This window comes from Leopardus geoffroyi, chromosome B4, assembly GCF_018350155.1.
Source record: "Leopardus geoffroyi isolate Oge1 chromosome B4, O.geoffroyi_Oge1_pat1.0, whole genome shotgun sequence".
Taxonomy (NCBI): Eukaryota; Metazoa; Chordata; class Mammalia; order Carnivora; family Felidae; genus Leopardus; species Leopardus geoffroyi.
The window spans coordinates 82,242,158-82,264,557 of NC_059341.1; the positions used below are offsets into that span (position 1 = coordinate 82,242,158).

Genomic DNA, 22,400 nt, shown 5'->3' on the forward strand with positions numbered 1-22,400 from the left:
TGTTAACTGAAAAAGAAAAAAAGAAAAATTGCAAAAATATTTTCTGTAGTAAAACTGCATTACTATATTTTAAAAATTGCCTCTGGGTGTGTGAATATGACTGTGTTTGTGAGTGAATATACAGAAAAAAATCTCTGAAAGGATATACTATAAATATTTAATACTGGTTGATTTGAAGATGTGAGGGCAAATGGAGGATGAGTTAGAAAACATAAGGGCCATGCCATCTGACATCATATACCATTGATTTGATAATTGATTCTCTGACATTATTTCTCAAGGCATTAAGTCTATATAACTCTTAAAATTAAAAAATGAAAAAATGAGTTTAAAATACCTTTCTGATTTTTAAAAATATTATGGGGGCGCCTAGGCGGCTCAGTCGGTTAAGCATCTGACTTCAGCTCAGATCTGATCTCATCCTTATGAGTTTGAGCTCCACATCGGGCACTGTGCTGACAGTTCAGAACCTGCAGCCTGATTCGGATTCTGTGTCTCACTCTCTCTCTGACCCTCTCCCACTCACACTCTCTCTCTCTCTCTCTCAAAAATAAAGAAACATTAAAAAAATTTTAATATTACAATTCTTTCTTGACTAATTCATTCTTCTTTGTTCTGGTAGAGATGTATAAATGAATAAAACCTGAGTGCCACCCTCAATGAAGGGTTTACTGTGGTGGAGTTCAGCTCTATATTTAATGAACCCAAAGCGACTGAGAATAACTTATCTCCTGAGTATAGATTGAATGCCATGTGCATACTAGAAAAATTGAATACAGCCAAGGGGAAACCAGGTTGATTGTACACACTGGTAGGTACATTTTTGCTTTTAGTCTCACTGTATTGCTTAGCTTTCTGGAAAGATGGATGTTATGACATCACTATACTGTGTAAGACCATCTTGCCTGCATTCTGATTTTCTTTATTCTGGTCTCTCATACATTTATAGAGTGACTAGAGAAGGTAAATTTGTTTTATCTTTGGATAGTATTAATCTTTATCATATCCAGTGAGCTTTGAAATGTTTTACCTTACAGTCAGGAAGCAGTATTCCCTGGAAATTTACTTAAAGCACTCTCAGGGTTACAATAGTAATTTCTTGAAATTTAGGTCACAACAATGTTTATGCTTATATGGAAAGATAAAAGAGGTAAAGAAAAATTCCTTTCCTTTTAGCAGAGGCTATATAGCAATCAAGCCTGCATTTTCTCTGTGTGAAAATGCAATAGACAGAGCAAGGGTAAATGAAGGACAAAAAGTCTCCTTAAGTAGATTATGAATGCATTGCCTCCAATATTTTAAGCAAATTAAGAAAATCTGGGATTATATTTTTGTCTGGGATCATTAGACATAGCAGAAATAAAGTATGTTTTGTATTTGTGAATAAATGTATTTTTATCTTTCTCCCATTAATAAGGTTATTTTTTGGAATACATTTCAGGGATCTCCAAATTACTACTTTGACATATTTACTATTTTTAATTTTATATTTTAATATTTCAGTTTGTTCAAAAACTATTAACAGTCTCTGTCTTTTGATATGCCAATTTTGCTGAAATGTGTCAAAAATGTGTCTTTTTAAAAAAATTTTTAATGTTTATTTATTTTTGAGAAACAGAGAGACAATGTGAGTGGGGAAGGGCAGAGACAGAGAGAGGGAGACACAGAATCTGAAGCAGGCTCCAGCCTCTGAGCTGTCAGCACAGGGCCCAGTGTGGGGCTCGAACCCATGAACTATGAGATCATGACCTGAGCTGAAGTTGGAAGCTCAACCTGAGCCACCCAGGTGCCCCAAAAATGTGTCTTTTTCTAAAGGAAGACAATGCTGGTTGTCAAGGAAAAAACATAAAGCAAGGAAAATAAGGCACAATACAATCTTTGACACTTACCACCTACTGACTTCTCCAGTTAATGCTGTAAAAAGAAGTACAGACATAAAAAGGAGCTCTTTGAAATGTGACAATGCGTAATAAGTGAATTTCATTCTAGTGTATAAAATGTGACATGTGAGAATTAATTACTGATACTAACTTGATTCATATTACATTGCCAGTGATTTTCATTTTTTAACAAAGTACAATAAATAGCACAAATAAAAGCTGGTTGCTAAGATAAAGAGAGAACAACATACACAGAAGTCATATAGACTACATTTTAGCAATTTGTGGTTTCTATAAAGTAAATCTTACAGAGAATTTTTTACTTAGTCTTCTAGAAAGAAGGCAATGAGATATTTTGTGATTAAAAAAAAAAAAAAAACTCCTTTATGAGTCCCTTCTTGTACTCAAACAAGTTTAAGAGTGAAAAGACAAAGTGAATATAGTTACAAAACAAAGTTAATTGTTAATTTAAATGAGGAACATAAAAATTATATAATGGGACTATATTACTGAGATAGCTCTATCTATGTAAATATGGATATCACTGGCTTCAAGTTTTTTTTTCCCATAAATTAAGAACTTTTATTACAGCTAAGACAATTCTAGTCCTATATTTTTATGATTAGAAATACATTTATCTAATGGGCATATGAAAGAGAATGTATATTAAGAATAAAAATAATGACAGTTATTATTAATTAAGCTCAGGAATTGTGTTTGGGTCATCAGTTTCCAACAAAGCTTTACAACAAACTAAAGTTTATACATGGCATAAAAATTAAAACTCAAAATTAGATATTTCAGTCCTAAAAGCATGCAATCCTGGAAACCTGAAAACAATATCTCAATATCTAAATTACAGACATAATTACTAAATATTGTTGTAGAAATATATAAATAAGAGATGTATTGCACATATAGAAAATTTGGTTACAAGTACAGATGCTATATAAAGTCACTCGTGAGTGGACTTTTAATATAGACCTAAGAATACATTTTTCCTTTTCAACAGAGGATGTGCAAAATATTTCTACTTAATGGGATTGAGTGGATATTGCAAAAAGGCCAACAGGAAAAAAGTTCCATTGGCTTCATTTCATTGGAACTAATAGTGCAAACATTTGATCTTCAATTCCTTTACCATTCACAAACTCTGTTTTGTTTTTCACAGACTTTGCTTAAAGATGATAAAAATCAGTATGCGAAACCATACAATGATTAGAATTTGTTCTCTTGGGCATCTCAGATGACCCAAAGCTTTAGGCTATAATCTTTATCATTCTGCTTAAGGCTTATATATTACACGTCACTGGAAACCAACCATCATCATCCTCACCTTGACAGACTGTCCTATGTATTTTCTTCCTGTGGAATTTCTCCTTAGAAATTACATTCACCGGTGTGTCTATCCCCAGATTTTGGGGGACAATCATTACTAAAGTTAGAACCATTTCCTATAACGATTGTTTAGCTCAGCTATTTTTCTTCATCTTCATGGGTGTGTCTGAGTTTTTTCTTCTCACTGCCATGTCTTTTGATCGCTACGTTGCCATCTGCAGGCCTCTTCACTACACCACCATCATGAACAAGAAAATCTGCACCCTGCTGGTCTTTGGGTCATGGCTGGGGGGATTCCTTACCATTTTCCCACCACTCATGCTCATCCTCCAGCTAGATTTCTGTGCTGCCAATGTAATCGATCATTTCTCCTGTGACTATTTCCCCATTTTACAACTCTCGTGCTCAGATACATGGCTTTTAGAGATGATTGGCTTTTACTTTGCTTTTGTTACTCTGCTCTTCACGTTGGCATTCGTGATTCTTTCCTACGTGTGCATTCTTAGCACCATTCTGAGAATCCCGTCTGCTACTCAGAGGAAAAAGGCTTTCTCCACATGTTCCTCTCACTTGATTGTCATTTCCATCTCTTATGGGAGCTGTATATTCATGTATGTCAAGCCTTCAGCAAAAGAAAGAGCATCACTGGGGCGCCTGGGTGGCACAGTCGGTTAAGCGTCCGACTTCAGCCAGGTCACGATCTCGCGGTCCGTGAGTTCGAGCCCCGCGTCAGGCGCTGGGCTGATGGCTCAGAGCCTGGAGCCTGTTTCCAATTCTGTGTCTCCCTCTCTCTCTGCCCCTCCCCCGTTCATGCTCTGTCTCTCTCTGTCCCAAAAATAAATAAACGTTGAAAAAAAAAAAAAAAAAAAAAAAAAGAAAGAGCATCACTGACCAAAGGGGTAGCTATTCTCAACACCTCAATTGCCCCTATGTTGAACCCTTTTATTTATACCCTGAGGAACCAGCAAGTAAAACAAGCTTTCCAAAACTTGCTTCATAAAGTAGTGTTTTCTAGAAACAAATGAAAGTATGTATTAACAAGAAAGGATGTTATTGGGAAGATCCACTAAAGGAAAGACAAAATTTTGACTTCTACAATATGCTCCCATATCCAGCTCATAGATATTTGCAAGGTGCCAGAGTCCAACTCCAGCTTAAGGAACCTTATTTTCTTTCCCCAATGGTTCTTTTCCCAGGGGGCCTGTCGAGGGCAATTCCCCAACAGACAATTCCCCAGGTACTTTTATTAAGGCCAAATTACATAAAAGTGGGAGTACAAGAAGTTTCACTGTTGATGGGCAGCCCTGCAGTCCTGATCCGTCCACCGCCTGGGCCCTGCCATCAGGCTGGTTGGATAGCTCAGCTTCCGGCAGCAAGACTGTGCTCATTTGCTTAAGCTTTCTTGTACACTGAAAGTAGCTATGTTGTGTCTATCTTTCAAACTGTCTGTAGGTTCAATTTCCTCACTGATTTACAATTCTGAATATAGCCAGTAGCTATAAAGTATAAATTATTTTCCTGATTGTTTATTATTTCCAAATAATAAAAAGGTTTTAAAAAGGCTTGAGGAAACACTCTTTTAATTGATTTATCCTTAAATTTTATTTTCTGTTACTAATATCACATTTTCCTTTTTTTTTACATTTCCTTTTTAAAGCTATAAATAATATGAAACAAATTCTCTAACAATTATATTTTTTGCACAATATCTATCGTATCTGTCTAGTTCTTCTCACTCAGCTAATAGAGTTGAATGTCTATTTTACTGCTTATAAATTATTTAAAAGTCATATATCATATAAACATATAAATTATTTAAAAGTTGCTCAGGGCATGTGTTATTTTTTTATATACTCCCCCTTGTTTATTTCTATTATATTTTATAATATGTAAAGACAAATATTTAGGCAGTCACTATTATATTTATGCCACATGAAAGTTTGATAGGAATTTCATGACTAATACTATCTCTTCTTTAGAGAGCAGTTATTCTGTGCCATATGCTCAACTAGGTATGTCCTAGGTATTTAATCTGCACAGCTATATGGCAACATAGACCAATTATATCTTTCTTACAAGTGGGCAAACTGATGTTCAGAAGGGTTGAGTAATTGCCTTAGGTCTTGAGGCATAACAGCCAGTGTGATAACCTGACTTGAAAAACAAAACAAAGGCAAAAACTTGTGTTTATTTCACACACATTTAAGAATCTGTGGGAACTTGCAAATATCTATAGCTTTCACCAATTTTATTGGTGTTTTACACTCACATTATACTACTTGGGCATGATTATATTATTATAGTCTAGTAGGAAAGTAGTAATTCCTAATACTATACTTGGCACATAAATTGGAACTGTAATCGTTCAAAACCAGAAACTCTTCAACTGCCATTACTGGTGAGAAACAGAGGGAGAAGGAAAAAAAATTATAAAGTATTAGCCATATTATAATACCAAAAATTCTTACTGAAAGGCAGATTAAGTTATTGAAATGCAGATTAAAATATGGAGTAAAGAAAAGATTTAGTACTAGGTAGTAGATTATCAGTTTTTTAAACATGGCACAGGTTAGAGATGCATTCAGTACAGCTCTGTGTTATGAGCTAGGTTGTTAATCTCTGAAAAATACTGTCAGGGGACATGAACTTTCCCCTTAGTGTGGTTGTTTGCTTGCTTTTTTTTTTTTTTTTTTTTTTTTTCCTGTCTCAGCAGACACAGTCCCACAGCTTCCTTTTCTAATTTTAATACTAATGTGTATGGTGTATTATGTTTTATATTCCTTAGTGTTTTGTGTATAGTTCTGTTCTGGCAATTTGGATTCACTGAATTATCCCCCTTGAGGCAGCAGTGAAGACAATATATAAAACAGTAAGTAGCTTATACTATACAGAATCTGTGTAGCAGCCATAGTGGATGGTTTTAAAACATCTTCTGATTTTTTCCCCTTTTATACATGCATTCCTTTCTCATTCAAAGAAATACATTCCCTCTAGATAAAATGAAAATTTAACCAAAATATTAACATAGAAAGCAAAGGGGTTCACGGAGAGGACGTATGTCCAGGAACACTGGTTTCCTTGGATTACAACAATAGCAATTGCTAGTGAGCCTGTATGAAAATGAGAGGTAAGTCAGACATATAGAAGGCAATGGAAGTCTCCCAAACCGTATCATTGATTCATCAATTATCAGTTCAACTTTTAATTAGATCAAATAGGGTATATTGGAGTTTTATTTTGTAACTGGATATATTTTTTAAAATGTAAAGATATGTTAGTATATTTTGCTTTATTATATCAATTTATTCATTCTCTATTAAATAAAAAGCAGAAAATTACCATCTCTGTGCTTGTGTTTCTAATTGAATACAAGTTATATCATACTTTCTTTAAGAGAACAGACTTTAATTTAGAGAATCTGTGATTATATTTATCACTTGTCAGCTGTATAAATATATCTAATGTACAAAACCACACTGACCCTGGTGCTTCGTTTGGGAATAAAGATAAAAGTTCCAAAGATGTGTCCTAAAGGCTAAATGAGATAGAATATAAAAGTCCTTAGAATTTCATTGGAATCAATAATGACTTTGCTCAATCACAGATAGTATTAATAATGTTCCCAGACTTGGAAATCAATCTCAACTAAAAGAAAATAAATACACCAGCTCTTCTTAAAGCATAGTAAGTGCCACATAGCTTATAGAGCACTTGCATTTATATTATTTCAGTTAGTTCCCAAAACACCCTTCAAATTTCAACTCCATGAGAAACAGAACCGATGCTTAGGGAAACTGAGTAAAGTCCAAACTCACACATCCATTAAGCAGCCCATTCGTATTTTTTTTTTCAACGTTTATTTATTTTTTGGGGGACAGAGAGAGACAGAGCATGAATGGGGGAGGGGCAGAGAGAGAGGGAGACACAGAATCGGAAACAGGCTCCAGGCTCTGAGCCATCAGCCCAGAGCCTGACGCGGGGCTCGAACTCACGGACCACGAGATCGTGACCTGGCTGAAGTCGGACGCTTAACCGACTGCGCCACCCAGGCGCCCCCCATTCGTATTTTTAACTCACGTTTCTCTAACTGCAGAGCCCACATACACTCTGTGACAGTAATTTACCCTAGAGTGTCATGAATAAGCAATTAATAGTGTTTTGATACCATAATTATTATCAGTTTATGCACTTTCCCTCTTTTCTTTGCTTATTGATGTCTAAATAAAGAACTGAAAGCTTGAGGTTAGAAACTGGTATTTGCCACCAACTCCTACAGGTACAATCCTTCCAGTGGCTCACTAGGTTCTCCGCGGGAGACTTTGCTTTATTCAGTCCCAAAGAAGTTCTTAGAGAACACCTGTGTCATGGCCCAAAGCCCAAGACTGAACATTGCAAGTAAATTTAGAGTACTTATGAAGCAGAACTAGATGTTACCCATGACACTGAATTAAACAATTTTCTTTTCCTCTAATGTATGAGCCTAATCTCTGAACAACTCTTTACTCATGAGGTAAAAAAAAAAAAAAAAAAAAAAGAGTGATTTGATCATAAAGCACATTGCTTGGAAGCTATGATTTGTGAAGTTTTGCTAATGACCTCTAGCGAAGTTTAACTTAGTAAACAGAAAAAGTTGAAACAATTAGATTCTCAAAGTTATTGCATTACTAAGGGATATGTCCATCCAGGGCAACTGAGACATTAACAACAACAACAACAACAAAATTCACCACAAATAAAATGGAATCAGTCTAAGACTCCTAGTTTCTCAAAAAAATATCCTTTTTGTCCATAACGTATCCTTTAAAACAAATTCCCTTTCTCATCTTGGGCATCAAAGAAGTCATCAGTATCTAGTTTATCTAAAGGCCCATTGTCTTTTTTTTTTTTAATTTATTTATTTAAATTCAAGTTAGTCACAATACTAACAGGTCATTGTTAATACTAAATTGGTGGTTAACAACTTTGAAAGGGCTTATGCAGGGGTGCTTTCAGAATGAAACCTTGAAGGTACTTTGTGGCCATCTTATTCAACAAAAATGAAGTATTATTGTTAACTTTCATTTTGAATATGTCAAAGAGCCTGTCTCAGGGGTTCTTGAAGGGATTCTTGATTTTGACTAAACAGGTGGAAGATAATATAGAGGTTAACCTGAACCGTGTTCTTCCAGGGGGAAATATGGATCTGCCTTCAGAAACAATAAAGAGGAGTTAAATGCTTAGAGATATCCTTTATCCACTGCATGAATACATCCTTGGGATGGCCTCAGGCTTGAGGAATCATATGCACCTTGTTAAACACTGAAGTTTATTTCTCCCAAAAGGCTGCTGAATGAATGAAGGCATAACATGTATCAGGCTTAGTTGATGTTGGTAAATGAATACAATTCATTGAATTTTCATTAACATCTTTACATAAATAGTATAGCATATCTCCCCCAAGTCTGTGATAGTGGATCATCTCTTCTTACAGTTCTTTTTAAAAAAAAATTTTTTATGTTTATTTTTGAGAGAGAGAGAGACAGAGTGCGAGCAGGGAAGGGGCAGAGAGAGAGGGACACAGAATACAAAGCAGGCTCCAGGCTCTAAGCTGTCTGCATAGAGCCCAAAGCAGGGCTCAAAACCACCAACCGTGAGATCATGATCTGAGCCTAAGTGGGACGATCAGATGACTGAGCCACCCAAATGCCCCTCTTTTGCAGTTCAAGTGTGTTCTCTGGTCCTACAAAATTGGCCTGTCAGTATTCACTTTCAGGTGTTCACATGAAGTCTTCATTATCTATTAATACCTTCCTTCACAGCTCTTTGTGCATTCCTACAAAGGGTTTAATCAGTAGCCAGAATGTGTAAGTCTGTCATGGTATTATTTTTCAAAAATGTTTTAAAATTGATAGGAATGTAAGAGGAAAAAAGAAAAAGCAAAAAAAAAAAAAAAAACCTTGAAATTGTGGTAAAAATACAGTGCACTGACACATTATGACCTATGGAAGAGTAATATACACTATTTTTATTCCTGGATCTCCAATGCCAGTAAAATAGTACAGAAATTTCAATTTTCAGAATGATATTTTCTATTGGATAAGAATGCCTTTTGGGACTTCCAGGTGTTAGGAAAAACTAGCACTTTCAATGAAAAGGAAACTCTGATCAAAGACAAGTGATGTTATTGAGCAGAAATGATCTTAATTAAAAGAATGAACGTTAAAGAAGTTTAATGAAAGTAATTTTATGTATTTAAAGATTATTTATTTATTTTGAGAGAGAGAGAGAGAGAGAGAGAGAGTAAGTTGAGGAGGGGCAGAGAGAGGAAGAGAGAGACAATCCCAAGCAGGCTCTGGGCTGGCAGCATGGGGCTTGACCCCAAACCATAATCTCATGACCTGAGCCAAAACCAAGAGTTGGACACTCCACCAACAGAGCAACCCAGGCGCCCTTAAGGAAAGTAATTTTAAAATAATATTTTATGATGTTTTCAAAAATTATATATCCAAAAATATTGGGCTCCTTTACATGTCCTTTGTTATAAATTTACTCGGTACGGGGAATTTAGGTCCAGTAGGTAAATACACTCTGAAAAGTAGATAAAGTAGGCAACTACACCTTGTAAAAGAAAGACACAACCTACATAATGCAGGTAGGAATTGGGCATACAATGGAGAATCTCACCTGTTGGTGTGATTCAACAACAAACTCAACATCACTTAATTAATGAATTAAACAAGTGTTTATTTTAAGCCTACTGTGACTCTTCTGGGCATTAGATTGTGTTACATGGTTTTGAAGGCAACACTGCATCCTAGCTTTCAGACACGCACAATGTGGTGAGGAGTTCACAGGAGATGTCAGCACAGATGTTTGGTGGGCTGGGAAGAATAAGTCTAAGATTCTTAGGGGACTGACTCATACTAAGGGTATTAAACCTAGTGTTGTGAAGTTGGGAAGAAGGTGATTTGAGGTGTCATTGAAATCTGCTACCCACAAGGCTAGTTACATATACATATTTTATTTAAGGCAAGTTTCACAATCATTCTCAGAAAGATTACTGTTACTAAGGAGGGGCAGAGAAACTAAGCGGCCATTGGCAGCCATTGGTAGCAGTGTTGAAGTGCAGCAAATTTCTACATGTGGTGATTGTATCTTAGCTGATTGAGAAAAGTGAATTGTTGGAGGGCAGAGAGTGTGATGGAGTGCAGGAAGCAGATACACCATGGTGGCGAGAGGTCACCATGGTCATAAAGTGGAAAAACAAAGCTAAGATTTTCACAGGTACGATACATCCAGGTGATTCCACCTCATTTTTGTTGTTGTTATTGTTCCTATGTGATTCTCTCCATGTTCATTATTCACTACTATTTATTTTAGGTAAATCTTTTAAAAAAAGACACCATCTAATCCCAGAGGTTTTCAGCTCAGGGGTTAGAGAACATTTTCTCCACTGAGCCATCTTATTATGGCTTTTCTAAAATACTAAGCATTTTTATAAACGCTTCATATATATTAACTCATTTAATACTCATGATGACTTTGTAAGATAGGCCTGTATACAGAGAAATAAACTGTATTTATACAAGTAACACAGAGAGACCACATGGCTTCATACCTAATAAGTGGCTTGGAATCAAACCTAGATAGCGTCACTCTTCCTTACGGAAATACCTACGATAATATCATTTAAATTTTGTTTTAAAAAAAGAAATTAAAACTCACTATTTTGAAACCATATGCAAATAAAGAAATTAAACTATTTACCTCATTTTCTTGCAGAGCACTTATGTAACTCTTTAACTGAGGGAAATTCTTCAACAACAACAACAACAATAATAATATTTTAAATAGAAGGAAAAATCATTTGTATAGGAACATGGGTCATAATAATTACACATAGGCTGAAAAATTGTAAAATATTGCCAGGGATTCAGATGTGATCAAGCTCAGTTCTAAGCTCTTCCAGCTTAAATTATTTTCTGCCTCTTTCTTGCCTGTAACTCTAACACCTAAGGTTGCTGGTAGTGATGACTGTAATATATCTGACTTTGTGAGGTACTAGGAAGAATTGTAAAAGCTGAGCGTTAGCAAAAGTTGATCAATGGTGAAGGACAAAACACACTCTATATTAAAAAAATACAGTATCTTTCCCTTTTTTAGGATTCTCAGTGTAATTACGGTTTAAGTTACAGAGAAAAAGAAACTGGTGTACAATTGGAACAAAAGCACAAAGGTAGTTCTCACTGGAAAGAACCGTCATGGGCATGTCTCTGAAAGTTAAAAGGTAATATTTGGAGTCAGAAAAGCCTGGGAAAAAACCCTGCTCTAGCACTTCAAGTTTTGTGATATTGAATGTTTTCAAACCTGCCTAAACAAGAGTTTTCTCCTATAAAACAGAAGAAATTAACAGGTCATTGCTATTATCAATTCACTTAAAATTTCCCCTGCAGAGGAAATGACATACTATTTAAGCAAAATTCTGGCTTCACACTTGGACCTTTGTTAACCACTCTTCGAGTTTGTTCCTTGGGCTTTCTTCTGGAGGTTTGGAGAAAACAATAAATAAGCAACTGAGGAATGAGAAACCACACAGAAATAACAGAGTTTATCCTCCTGGGATTGTCAGATGACCCACAGCTTCAGGTGGTGATCTTTGTCTCTCTGCTCATCACCTACATGCTCAGCGTCACTGGCAACCTGACCATTATCACCCTTACCCTGCTGGATTCCCACCTCCAGACCCCCATGTATTTCTTCCTCAGAAACTTCTCCTTATTAGAGGTTTCATTCACAACTGTCAGCATACCCAAGTTCCTGGGCACCATGATGACTGGAGATAAAACCATTTCCTTTAATGACTGCATTGCTCAGCTATTTTTTTACATTCTCTTGGGAGTCACTGAATTTTACCTTCTGGCCGCCATGTCCTATGACCGTTACATTGCCATCTGCAAACCTCTGCATTACATGACCATCATGAATCACAGAGTCTGCATACTCCTTGTCTTCTCTTCGTGGCTAACGTCATTCTTAATCATATTCCCCGCACTCATGTTGCTCCTAAACCTTAATTACTGTAGCTCTAATGTTATTGACCATTTTACCTGTGATTATTTTCCCCTGCTGCAACTTTCCTGTTCAGACACAAAATTCTTAGAGGCGCTGGGGTTTTCCTGCGCTGTGTTCACTTTAATGTTCACTTTGGCCTTGATATTTCTGTCTTACACATATATCATCAGAACAATTTTAAGAATTCCTTCTACTAGTCAGAGGAAAAAGGCCTTTTCCACATGTTCATCCCATATGATTGTCATCTCCATCTCCTATGGCAGCTGCATTTTCATGTACATTAATCCATCAGCAAAAGACACAGTGTCTCTGAGCAAGGCAGTTGCTGTGCTAAACACCTCAGTGGCTCCCATGCTGAACCCATTTATTTACAGCCTAAGGAATCAGCAAGTCAGGCAAGCCTTCATGGACAAGGCAAGGAAGATAGTATTTTTCTCAAGCAAATGAAATGCTGTGGTGTCATAAATTAGACATGCACTTGCACAGCAATTTAAAATATACAAACATGAAATTCAAGGAACTTCTTCAAATCACAATGGTCTTCCTGTCATCCTTATACTTTTGTTCTCTGTTTTTAACAGCTTACAAGCACTATAATATATTTCCCATTCAATTGCAGTAATTTCATGCGTCTTTCTAAAGGTTCCATTTTCTGAACACTTTGTTAGTTGCAACTTCTCGAGCAGTAATTGTTTTATAAGATAAAGTTGTACTTTAAGTTTTGTTTAGGAAAACCATTATCAGGAATGGAGGGGACACTGTGTAAATATTGTTATGATATTTTACTTACTCTATACAGAAAACACAATTTTATTATTTCATTGATATTTGACAGAATTTCCATATGATTTATGGAACATGTGAATGCTTTCATTTAAAAACCAAGAAATACTGCTCACTTAATGGAGTATGTGCATGTAATTTACCTATTGGCTAAAAGAAGTGTAGATCTTTAACAATATAAATACATCTTCATATTTCCAAATCCTGTACTCAGTAGATATAGGTAGATATACAGGTAAATATCATATGCATATACATGTATACACATATTGTGTGACAACAGTGAAGCAATATCTGTTTTAGATATGTAAGATAAGTCACTTTCTCTAATTCCATGGAGGGTAAGCTCCATTTTCTGACTATGCTGAAATACATATGTATAGCTTCTTCTCTAGTTTTGGACAAGTTTCCAACAGGACATGTATCTAAATTATTTAATGCCTAAACAAAATCATTTAGGCTTCATAGAAAATAAAAGCTTCATAAGAAGAAAATTTATCCATTTCATATAAAATAAAATATCACCTGATAATATTCTTCCACTCACTCTATGTAAGGCATTAAGTGCCTAAAGTATTTTGGAAAGATGTGTATGTATATGTGTGTGTGTGTGTGTGTGTGTGTGTGTGTGTGTGTGTGTGTTTGTGTGTACATTAAATAAGAATTGTGGAAACTTAAAATGTAATCTAAATTATATGAACTACTTTTTAGTAATAGAAAATATACTACAATCCTAATTAGTAGCCCAACATGCCTAATGATCACTATGCAATTTATTCAATTGAGGAATACATCACAGGAGTTGTTGAGAAACAAACAAAATAAATTATAGAAAAATGAAGGAGACTCAAAATGTAAGGGAAAACCTATGCATGGTTTCTCAATTTCATCTTCTCTGAAGTATAATTTGTATGCTAAATAAGGCAAATAGTTGGCAAACTGAGGGTTTCTATAACCTCTCAACATATACTTCCCCATTGATAAGGCAGGTGTCAGATAAATCTGGCATATATAATGTACTTAGGGATGGAAATGAACCTGTCAGGCATATAGTATAAACAGCTAACAATAAATAGCAGTGATTGTTATTGTTAATATTGGTCTTTATATCTAACCGCTATAGTTTGGAATCAGTACAAATCATATTTATTAAGTGGTGAGAATATTTAACACAAGATCTACCCTCTTATTTCTTAAAAGCACAATATAGTATTAACTGTAAGCAAATGTACTACAGCAAACAATGTTCTTCAACAATATTCATCTTCAACATTCTCAGAACTTATTCCTCTAACAGAACTTAACTTTTCTTCTTAATGTGTATTTTTGAGTGAGTGAGTGAGTGAGTGAGAGAGAGAGAGAGAGAGAGAGAGAGACAGAGCATGAGTGGGGAAGGGGCAGACAGAGAGGGAGACAAAGAATCCAAAGCAGGCTTCAGGCTCTGAGCTGTCAGCACAGAGCCTGACACAGGGCTTGAACTCATGGACCAAAATATCATGATGTGAGCCAAAGTCAGACACTTAACCAACTGAGCCACCCAGGAGCCCCACAGAATGGAACTTTACAGCAGCTACCATCAATTCCCCATTGGCCACTCCAACCTGTCCCAAGGCAGCCACCATCTATCCTCCATTTCTATGAGTTTGGCCAATTTTAACACTTCATAAAAGTGGATTTATCCTTTTTTTGTTCTTCTGTCATGTGACTGACTTATTTCATCTAACCTAATGTTCTCCAGATCCATTAACACTGTCACATATTGTTAAAAAAAGAGGAAAGAAAAGAGCAGGAAATGAACAAGCACAAAATGATCAGTTTGTCCTGCTGGGCCTTTATGATGATCCTGATCTTCTGATTGTGATTTTCATCTTTTTATTCATCACATACATATATGTGTCACTGGAAACCTGACTAATCATCACTCTAACCTGGTGATGATCTATGGATCTACACATGCCTATGTATTTCTTACCTGGAACTTCTCTTTCTTAGAACTCTCCTTTACAACTATATATATACCTAGATTTCTGAGGGCAATTATTACCAAAGACAAAAACATTTCTCATAATAATTGTATAGCACAAGAATTTTTCTTTCTTTTCATGGAGGTGGCTGAACTTCCCATCCTAATTGCCATGTCCCTTGACCACTATGTTGCCATTTGCAAACCCCTTCATTACACAACCATCGAAGACAGGAATCTCTGCAACCTGTTTACACTCTGTGCACGACTGGGCAGGTTTCTGGTCATTTATGCTACCCCTTATACTTCTGCTCCAGCCGGATAACTGTGCTTCTAATATCACTGACCACTTTGCATGTGACTATCTTTCCCTTGTACAACCATATTCTCAGATGCAAGGTTCCTAGAAGTAATTGGCCTTTACTTTGTTTGGATTACTTCGCTATTCACTTTGGCGTTTGTGATTTTGTCCTACATGTATATCACATCTGTCAGTCAGACAAGAAAAAGTTTTTCTCCTCTTGTATTTCTCACATGATTGTTACCTCCATTTCCAAATATGCTAATTATTCTGCAGAAAAAAAGGCCATCACTGACAAAAGTAGTAGCTATTCTCAGTAACTCCTTTGTCCCCATGTTGAAACACTTCACGTACCCCTTAAGGAACCAGAAAGTACACAAACCTTCAAAGATATGGTCCTTAAATTACTGTTTCACACAAATACATCAAAATTTTGATTAAGATGAATTAATATTATCATGAATATTTAATAAGAGAAAATGAAATTTTAACCTTCTAATCTCCACTATCTTGCTATATACAGCTATAGGAAATCTTGAGTTCATTAGCTAAACATTCCAAGTTCCCATGTAAGTGATTTATGATTGTGAACATAAAACCAGTGGTTATGGAACACAAATCATTTTTCTTACTATTCTAAGTAATAAAAATATTCAACTAAAAATACCAATTCCAAAAGATATATGCAGCCCTGCAGTTTTTGGAGCATTATTTACAAAAACCAAGATATGGAAGCAACCCAAAGTGTACACTCATAGATGAATGGATAAAGAAGACATTATACACACATGCACACAGACACACACACACACACACACACATATACAATGAAACGTTATTCAACTATAAAAGAGGATGAGATGTTGCTATTTAAAACAACATCGATGGACATAGAGGAGATTGTTACATAAAATATGCCAGACAAAGACAAATACCACCTGATTTCACTTATATATAGAATCTAAAAAAAAAAAAAAAATTAACAAACAACCAAAGCTGAAACAAACTCATTATTACAGACAACTAATTGATTTTGCAAGATGGGAGGGGTTGGGGTGATGGGCAAAATAGGCAAGAGGAGTGGGAGGTATAGGCTTCTAGTTAGGGAATAAATAGGTCATGAGAATAAAAGGTACAGAATAAGGAATACAGTCAATGCTTTTATAAATGTGTTGTATTGTGACAGGTGGTAGCTACTCTTACGGTGAACACAGCACAGTGTATGCACTTGCTGAACTGCAGTATTATAACCTGAAACTCGCGTAACTTTGTGTGTCATCAATACTCAAGTAAAAACAAAGAAATAAATATAAATAAAGTATCATTGATGAATGAGTAGAAGTGAACTGAAGTGCCAATGTTTTCCTCATTTCCAACAGGGTAAAGATCATATGTGACTGTGAATGCCCTAAAGGAGAAGAAAAAGTAAGATTATTACAACAAATACACAAATAAAACCGCAGGTATTCTGGAGTGGAAAAAGTGAGGGTGGATGGTAAGAAGTGAGTCTGAAATGGCAGAAAGGGGTCAAATATTACTGTGCCTTAGCCCTGTTAAATTTAGACATATATATATTGAGAGTACTAAGAAACCTTTTTTTTCCCTGAAAAATGAGAAGTATGAGACCACATGAAAGGACACAGAAGGCATCATGTAAAGTGAAATGACTCAGACCAAGAAAGAAAAATGCCATATGATTCTCTTCTTAAGTGGCTTGTTAAAAAAAAAAAAAAAAGTAAACAAACCAAAAGCACAATCACATCTGTAAATACAGAGAAAAAACTAACAGTTGCGGGGGGGGGGGTAGGAAAATGGGGGAAGGGGAGAGGGAGATACAGACTTTGTTATGGAATGAATAAATCATGGGAATAAAAGACACCAAAAGGATTACAGTCAACGATATTGTAATAGCAAGTAATGGGAGCTGGTAGCTATACTTGTGTGAACACCGTGTAATGTATAAACTTGCCAAACACTAAGTTGTACACCTGAAACTAATGTAACAGTGTGTGTGCACTATAATCAAATTAAAAAAAAAAACTCTTAATAATAACTTGAAAAAGAGAGCATAAGTAAGTTTGTTGAGCACAGAACAGGCATTTTCAAGGCATAATGAGATCCACAGTTGGGTCACAAGGAACACAGATGTAGTAAGCTGGTTGGGGCTGACAGGTGACAAGATAAAGGATTTCTGGGCAGATTTTTATATCTGGCAGAGGATTTCATCCAAATGTTTTTGGGAGAGCGTGGGCAATAACCTAACACTCAAGTCAGAATGTTTTTATGTTTTATGACTTTTTATAACAAATTTGGTAACCATTGAGGACATTTTCATTTTAAAGTTAATAATAAAAATGCACAACAAAAATAAATGAAATAAGGGGCGCCTGGGTGGCTCAGTTGGTTAAGCGTCCGACTTCGGCTCAGGTCACGATCTCGCGGTCCGTGAGTTGGAGCCCCGCGTCAGGCTCTGGGCTGATGGCTCAGAGCCTGGAGCCCGCTTCCGATTCTGTGTCTCCCTCTCTCTCTGCCTCTCCCCCGTTCATGCTCTGTCTCTGTCTCAAAAATAAATAAACGTTAAAATAAATAAATAAATAAATAAATAAATAAATAAATAAATAAATAAAATGAAATAAGTTGTTTATGTATTCATTCTACTTTATACAAGTGGGGATGTATCAGTTAATAAAGCTTTGGTGCCACCTTCCATGAAGAGTGCACTACCATGTGGCTCAGCTCTGTATTTAAAGAGTCCCAAAGGAACTGAGAATAAATTACCGCCCAAATGTAGACTAATGCCATGGGCACATTAGGAAAAGCAAGTACAGCCAAAGGGAGACCAGGGTGATGGTATATGCTAGCAGGTACACTTTGGCTTTTACCTCACTGTATCACTCAGCTTTCTGGAAAGACGCGTGTCATGGCATCACTACACATCTGAGTTTATCTGTCCTTGCACCTTTCCTTTCTTGACCGAGGTCTCTTGGGGGATTTATACAGTGACCAGGGAAGGTAAAATTGTTTTATCTTTGGATAGTAGTCAATCTTCCTCTTATCCAGGGAGCTTTGAAATGTTTTAACTTCCAGTCATAAGGCAGTATTCCCTGGAAATCACTTAAAGAACTCTCAGAACTTAAGAACTTAAGAACTTCATCAAGTTCAGGTCAGAACAATGTTTGTGGTTATATGGAAAGATAAAAGTGATAAAGAGAAATTCCTTCACTCAGAGCAGAGGCTATAGAAAACTTGCATGCACTCAAGCTTGCCTTTTTCTCAGTATGAGAGGCTTTTACATAACAGAGGCAAGGGAGAACCGATGACAAAGTATCCTGAAGTAGTTTATGAATGCATTCTCTCTCACATATTAAGTAAATAAGAAAATCTGGGGTTGTATTTATGACTGGAATCATTAGACATATCAAAACGTAAGTATGTTCCAGGTTTGTCAATAAATGTGTTTATCTTTCTCCCATTCCAAAGGTTACTTTGTTGGAATAAAGCAGGGTGATCCCCAATTTATCACATCGGCATATTTACTAAAACAAATTTTATATTTTAGCATTCCAGTCATGTTTCAAAATACAATAATAGTCTCTGCCTTTTGATCTGCCAATTTTGCCAGTATGTTACAACAAATATGTGTCTGTTCCTAAAGGAAGAGAATGCTGATTGTCAGGAATAAAGAAAAGAAAATAAAAAGACACAATACAAGCCTGACAGTTACTCCTACAGACTTACCCAGTTCACCCCATAGGGGAAAAAAAAAAATACAGCAATTATTATTGAGGACTTAGACCGTAGATAAAATCTGATTGATTCTTAAGAATAAAAAGAGAAAAAGACAGGTAAAAGTCATATAGTTTACATTTTAGAAATTTGTGGTTTCTATAAAGTAAATTTTACAAAGAATTTTATTCATTCTACTTATTTAGTCTCCTAGAAAGAAGACAATGAAAGGTTTTGTTATCAAAAACACTTCCTTATCAGTTCCTGCTTGCCCTCAGACAAATTTGAGAGTTTTAAAAGATAAATAGTGGAAAAAGAAAAAACAGAAAACAGTTGTTAATTTAAATAAGAAACATAAAAATGACATAAGTGAAACAGTATGCTGTCAAAATATATTATTGATATAGCTCTACCTATGTGAGTATTAACTAATATCTCTGGCTTTAGTTTTCTTTGTCATAAATAGAGAACTTTACTCTTATCTATCACTAAGGAAATTCTAATATTTCCTGATAGACAACACATTTATTTCCTCTGCTCATATTTAAAAGAATATATATTAAGAATAACATTAATCATAGCTACTATTAAGCTCAGGAATTGTGATTTGGTCATCAGCTTCTACCCAATTTTATAAGACAATAAGGTTTGTAAATGGCATCAAAATTAAAACTCAAAATTGGACATTTTGGTCCTAAGAACACAGTCTTAGAAACTGGAAAACAATGTCTCAATATCTAAATTAGAAACAGAGTAAGTATTGTTGCAGAAACATATTTCCTTTGACTCAGGAGACATATCTAGTAAAATGTTGCTAAAGCTAATGTCAGAGACATTGCTGCCCGTGCCCTCCTCTAGAATTTTTATGGTTTCAGGTCTCCCATTTAGGTCTTTAATCCATTTGGAGTTTGTGTATGGTCTAAGAAAGGGGTGTGTTTTCATTCTTCTGCATGTCCTGACCAGTTTTCCCAATACCATTTGTTGAAGAGACATTCTTTTTCCCATTAGATATTCTTTCCTGCTTTGTCAAGCCAAGAAACACACTCTGAACCATAGAGAACAAGATTATGGTTACCAGAGAGGAGGTTTGCAGAGGGATGGGTAAAATAGGTGATGGGGTTTAAGGAGTTCATTTGTCAGGATGAGCATTGGGTGATGTATGGAACTCTGGAATCACTATATTGTACACCTGAAATGAACATAACAGTGTATGTTAACTCTACTGGAATTAAAATAAAATAAAAATGAATAGCTAAATATTAAAAGATGTAGTGCACTATTAGAAATTTGGTTAGAAATTTGGTTACAAATTTGCTCACAGGTATAGATGTGGTATATAGTCACTCATGAGGGGACTTTTAACATAGATCTGTGAATACATTTTTCCTTTTCAATAGGATGTGCAAAATGCTTCTGCTGTAATGGGACTGAGTGGATATTGAAAAATGCAAACAGGAAAAAAGTTCCATTGGCTTCATTTCTTGGGGCTAATAATACAAACATTTAAATCTTCAATTCCTTTACTATGCACATTTTCTTTGTTTTGTTTTGCAACAGATTTTGCTTAAAGAAAATAAAAAATCAGTATGAGAAACCATACAGTGATTACAGAATTTGTTCTCTTAGGCATCTCAGATGACCCAAAGCTTCAGATTATAATTTTTATCTTTCTGTTTCTGGCTTATGTATTAAGTGTCACTGGAAACCTAACCATCATCATCCTCACCTTAACAGACTTTCATCTCAAGACTCCTATGTATTACTTCCTGAGGAATTTCTCCTTCTTAGAAATTACATTCACCAGTGTGTCTATTCCCAGATTTTTGGGGACAATCATTACTAAAGTCAAGACCATTTCCTATAACGATTGTTTAGCTCAGCTATTTTTCTTCATCTTCATGGGTGTGTCTGAGTTTTTTCTTCTCACTGCCATGTCTTTTGATCGCTACGTTGCCATCTGCAGGCCTCTTCACTACACCACCATCATGAACAAGAAAATCTGCACCCTGCTGGTCTTTGGGTCATGGCTGGGGGGATTCCTTACCATTTTCCCACCACTCATGCTCATCCTCCAGCTAGATTTCTGTGCTGCCAATGTAATCGATCATTTCTCCTGTGACTATTTCCCCATTTTACAACTCTCGTGCTCAGATACATGGCTTTTAGAGATGATTGGCTTTTACTTTGCTTTTGTTACTCTGCTCTTCACGTTGGCATTCGTGATTCTTTCCTACGTGTGCATTCTTAGCACCATTCTGAGAATCCCGTCTGCTACTCAGAGGAAAAAGGCTTTCTCCACATGTTCCTCTCACTTGATTGTCATTTCCATCTCTTATGGGAGCTGTATATTCATGTATGTCAAGCCTTCAGCAAAAGAAAGAGCATCACTGACCAAAGGGGTAGCTATTCTCAACACCTCAATTGCCCCTATGTTGAACCCTTTTATTTATACCCTGAGGAACCAGCAAGTAAAACAAGCTTTCCAAAACTTGCTTCATAAAGTAGTGTTTTCTAGAAACAAATGAAAGTATGTATTAACAAGAAAGGATGTTATTGGGAAGATCCACTAAAGGAAAAACAAAATTTTGACTTCTACAATATGCTCCCATATCCATCTCACAGATACTTGCAAGGCTGTGCTCATTTGCTTAAGCTTTCTTGTACACTGAAAGTAACTATGTTGTGTCTTTCTTTCAAAGTGTGTATACGTTCCATTTCCTCATTGATTTACAATTCTGAATAGAAAGGCAGTGGATATAAAACATACCATTTTGCTGATTGCTCCAAATAGTAAAAATATTGTATACTATAATGGCTAATGGAGTAAAATGTTTTAAAAACATACTCTTTATATTTTATTTTCTTGTACTAATATCTAAGTTTCTTTCTTAAGGTTATAAAATATATGAAATACAATATCTATAACAACCATATTTTTTGCATACTATCTGCAGTATCTAATTCTTTCTACTCTGATATAGGCTTGAGTGTTTATTTTACTGTGTATAAACTATTTGAAAGTCATATGTCTTTTATTTTCTACTTATGCTTAAGGCATACATTGTCTTATTTTATATGCTCTCCTTGTTTATCTGTATTATATTGAAACATATGAGATTGATAAATACTAGGCAGTCACCAAGACATGGCACCTGGAAGTTTGATAGGAATTTCACAAATAATAGTATCTCTTCTGTAGAGAATATTTATTCTATGCCATTTGCTCAACTAGATATATCCTAAATCATATCATATTTAGCTGTCACAGCTATATGGCAAATTTTAGTGATTATCTATTTTTCACACATGTGTAAATTCTAAGCTTGAGGAACTTGCCCAAGGTGTTGAGCTATCACAG

At 35.6% G+C, this 22,400-nt stretch overlaps 4 protein-coding genes and 1 pseudogene across 6 annotated transcripts in view; all 5 read left to right on the forward strand.

The window, feature by feature from the left end:
- The window catches only part of LOC123590229 (olfactory receptor 6C1-like), a 144,939-nt gene that overhangs the window by 96,102 nt on the left and 26,437 nt on the right, over positions 1-22,400 (forward strand). For 2 of the 3 annotated variants that reach the window (XM_045463145.1, XM_045463146.1), the window contains one exon: positions 16,696-16,811. The exons of the other annotated variant lie outside the window; for it this stretch is intronic. The gene's annotated coding sequence lies outside the window, so the exon portion shown is untranslated. The remainder of the gene's footprint in view (positions 1-16,695; positions 16,812-22,400) is intronic. 3 annotated transcript variants of the gene reach the window in all.
- LOC123591840 (olfactory receptor 6C3-like) lies at positions 2,799-4,631 on the forward strand. The gene is made up of 2 exons (XM_045466488.1): positions 2,799-3,857; positions 4,470-4,631. The coding sequence occupies exons 1-2, from the start codon at positions 3,375-3,377 to the stop codon at positions 4,629-4,631; spliced, it is 645 nt and encodes a 214-aa protein (XP_045322444.1). The 5' UTR covers positions 2,799-3,374.
- LOC123590232 (olfactory receptor 6C1) lies at positions 11,505-13,103 on the forward strand. The gene has a single exon (XM_045463150.1). The coding sequence runs from the start codon at positions 11,778-11,780 to the stop codon at positions 12,714-12,716; it is 939 nt and encodes a 312-aa protein (XP_045319106.1). The 5' UTR covers positions 11,505-11,777; the 3' UTR covers positions 12,717-13,103.
- On the forward strand, positions 13,387-15,757 carry LOC123591841 (annotated as a pseudogene).
- On the forward strand, positions 20,143-21,896 carry LOC123590231 (olfactory receptor 6C3-like). The gene has a single exon (XM_045463149.1). It carries the CDS (start codon positions 20,629-20,631, stop codon positions 21,565-21,567), a length of 939 nt encoding a protein of 312 aa, XP_045319105.1. The 5' UTR covers positions 20,143-20,628; the 3' UTR covers positions 21,568-21,896.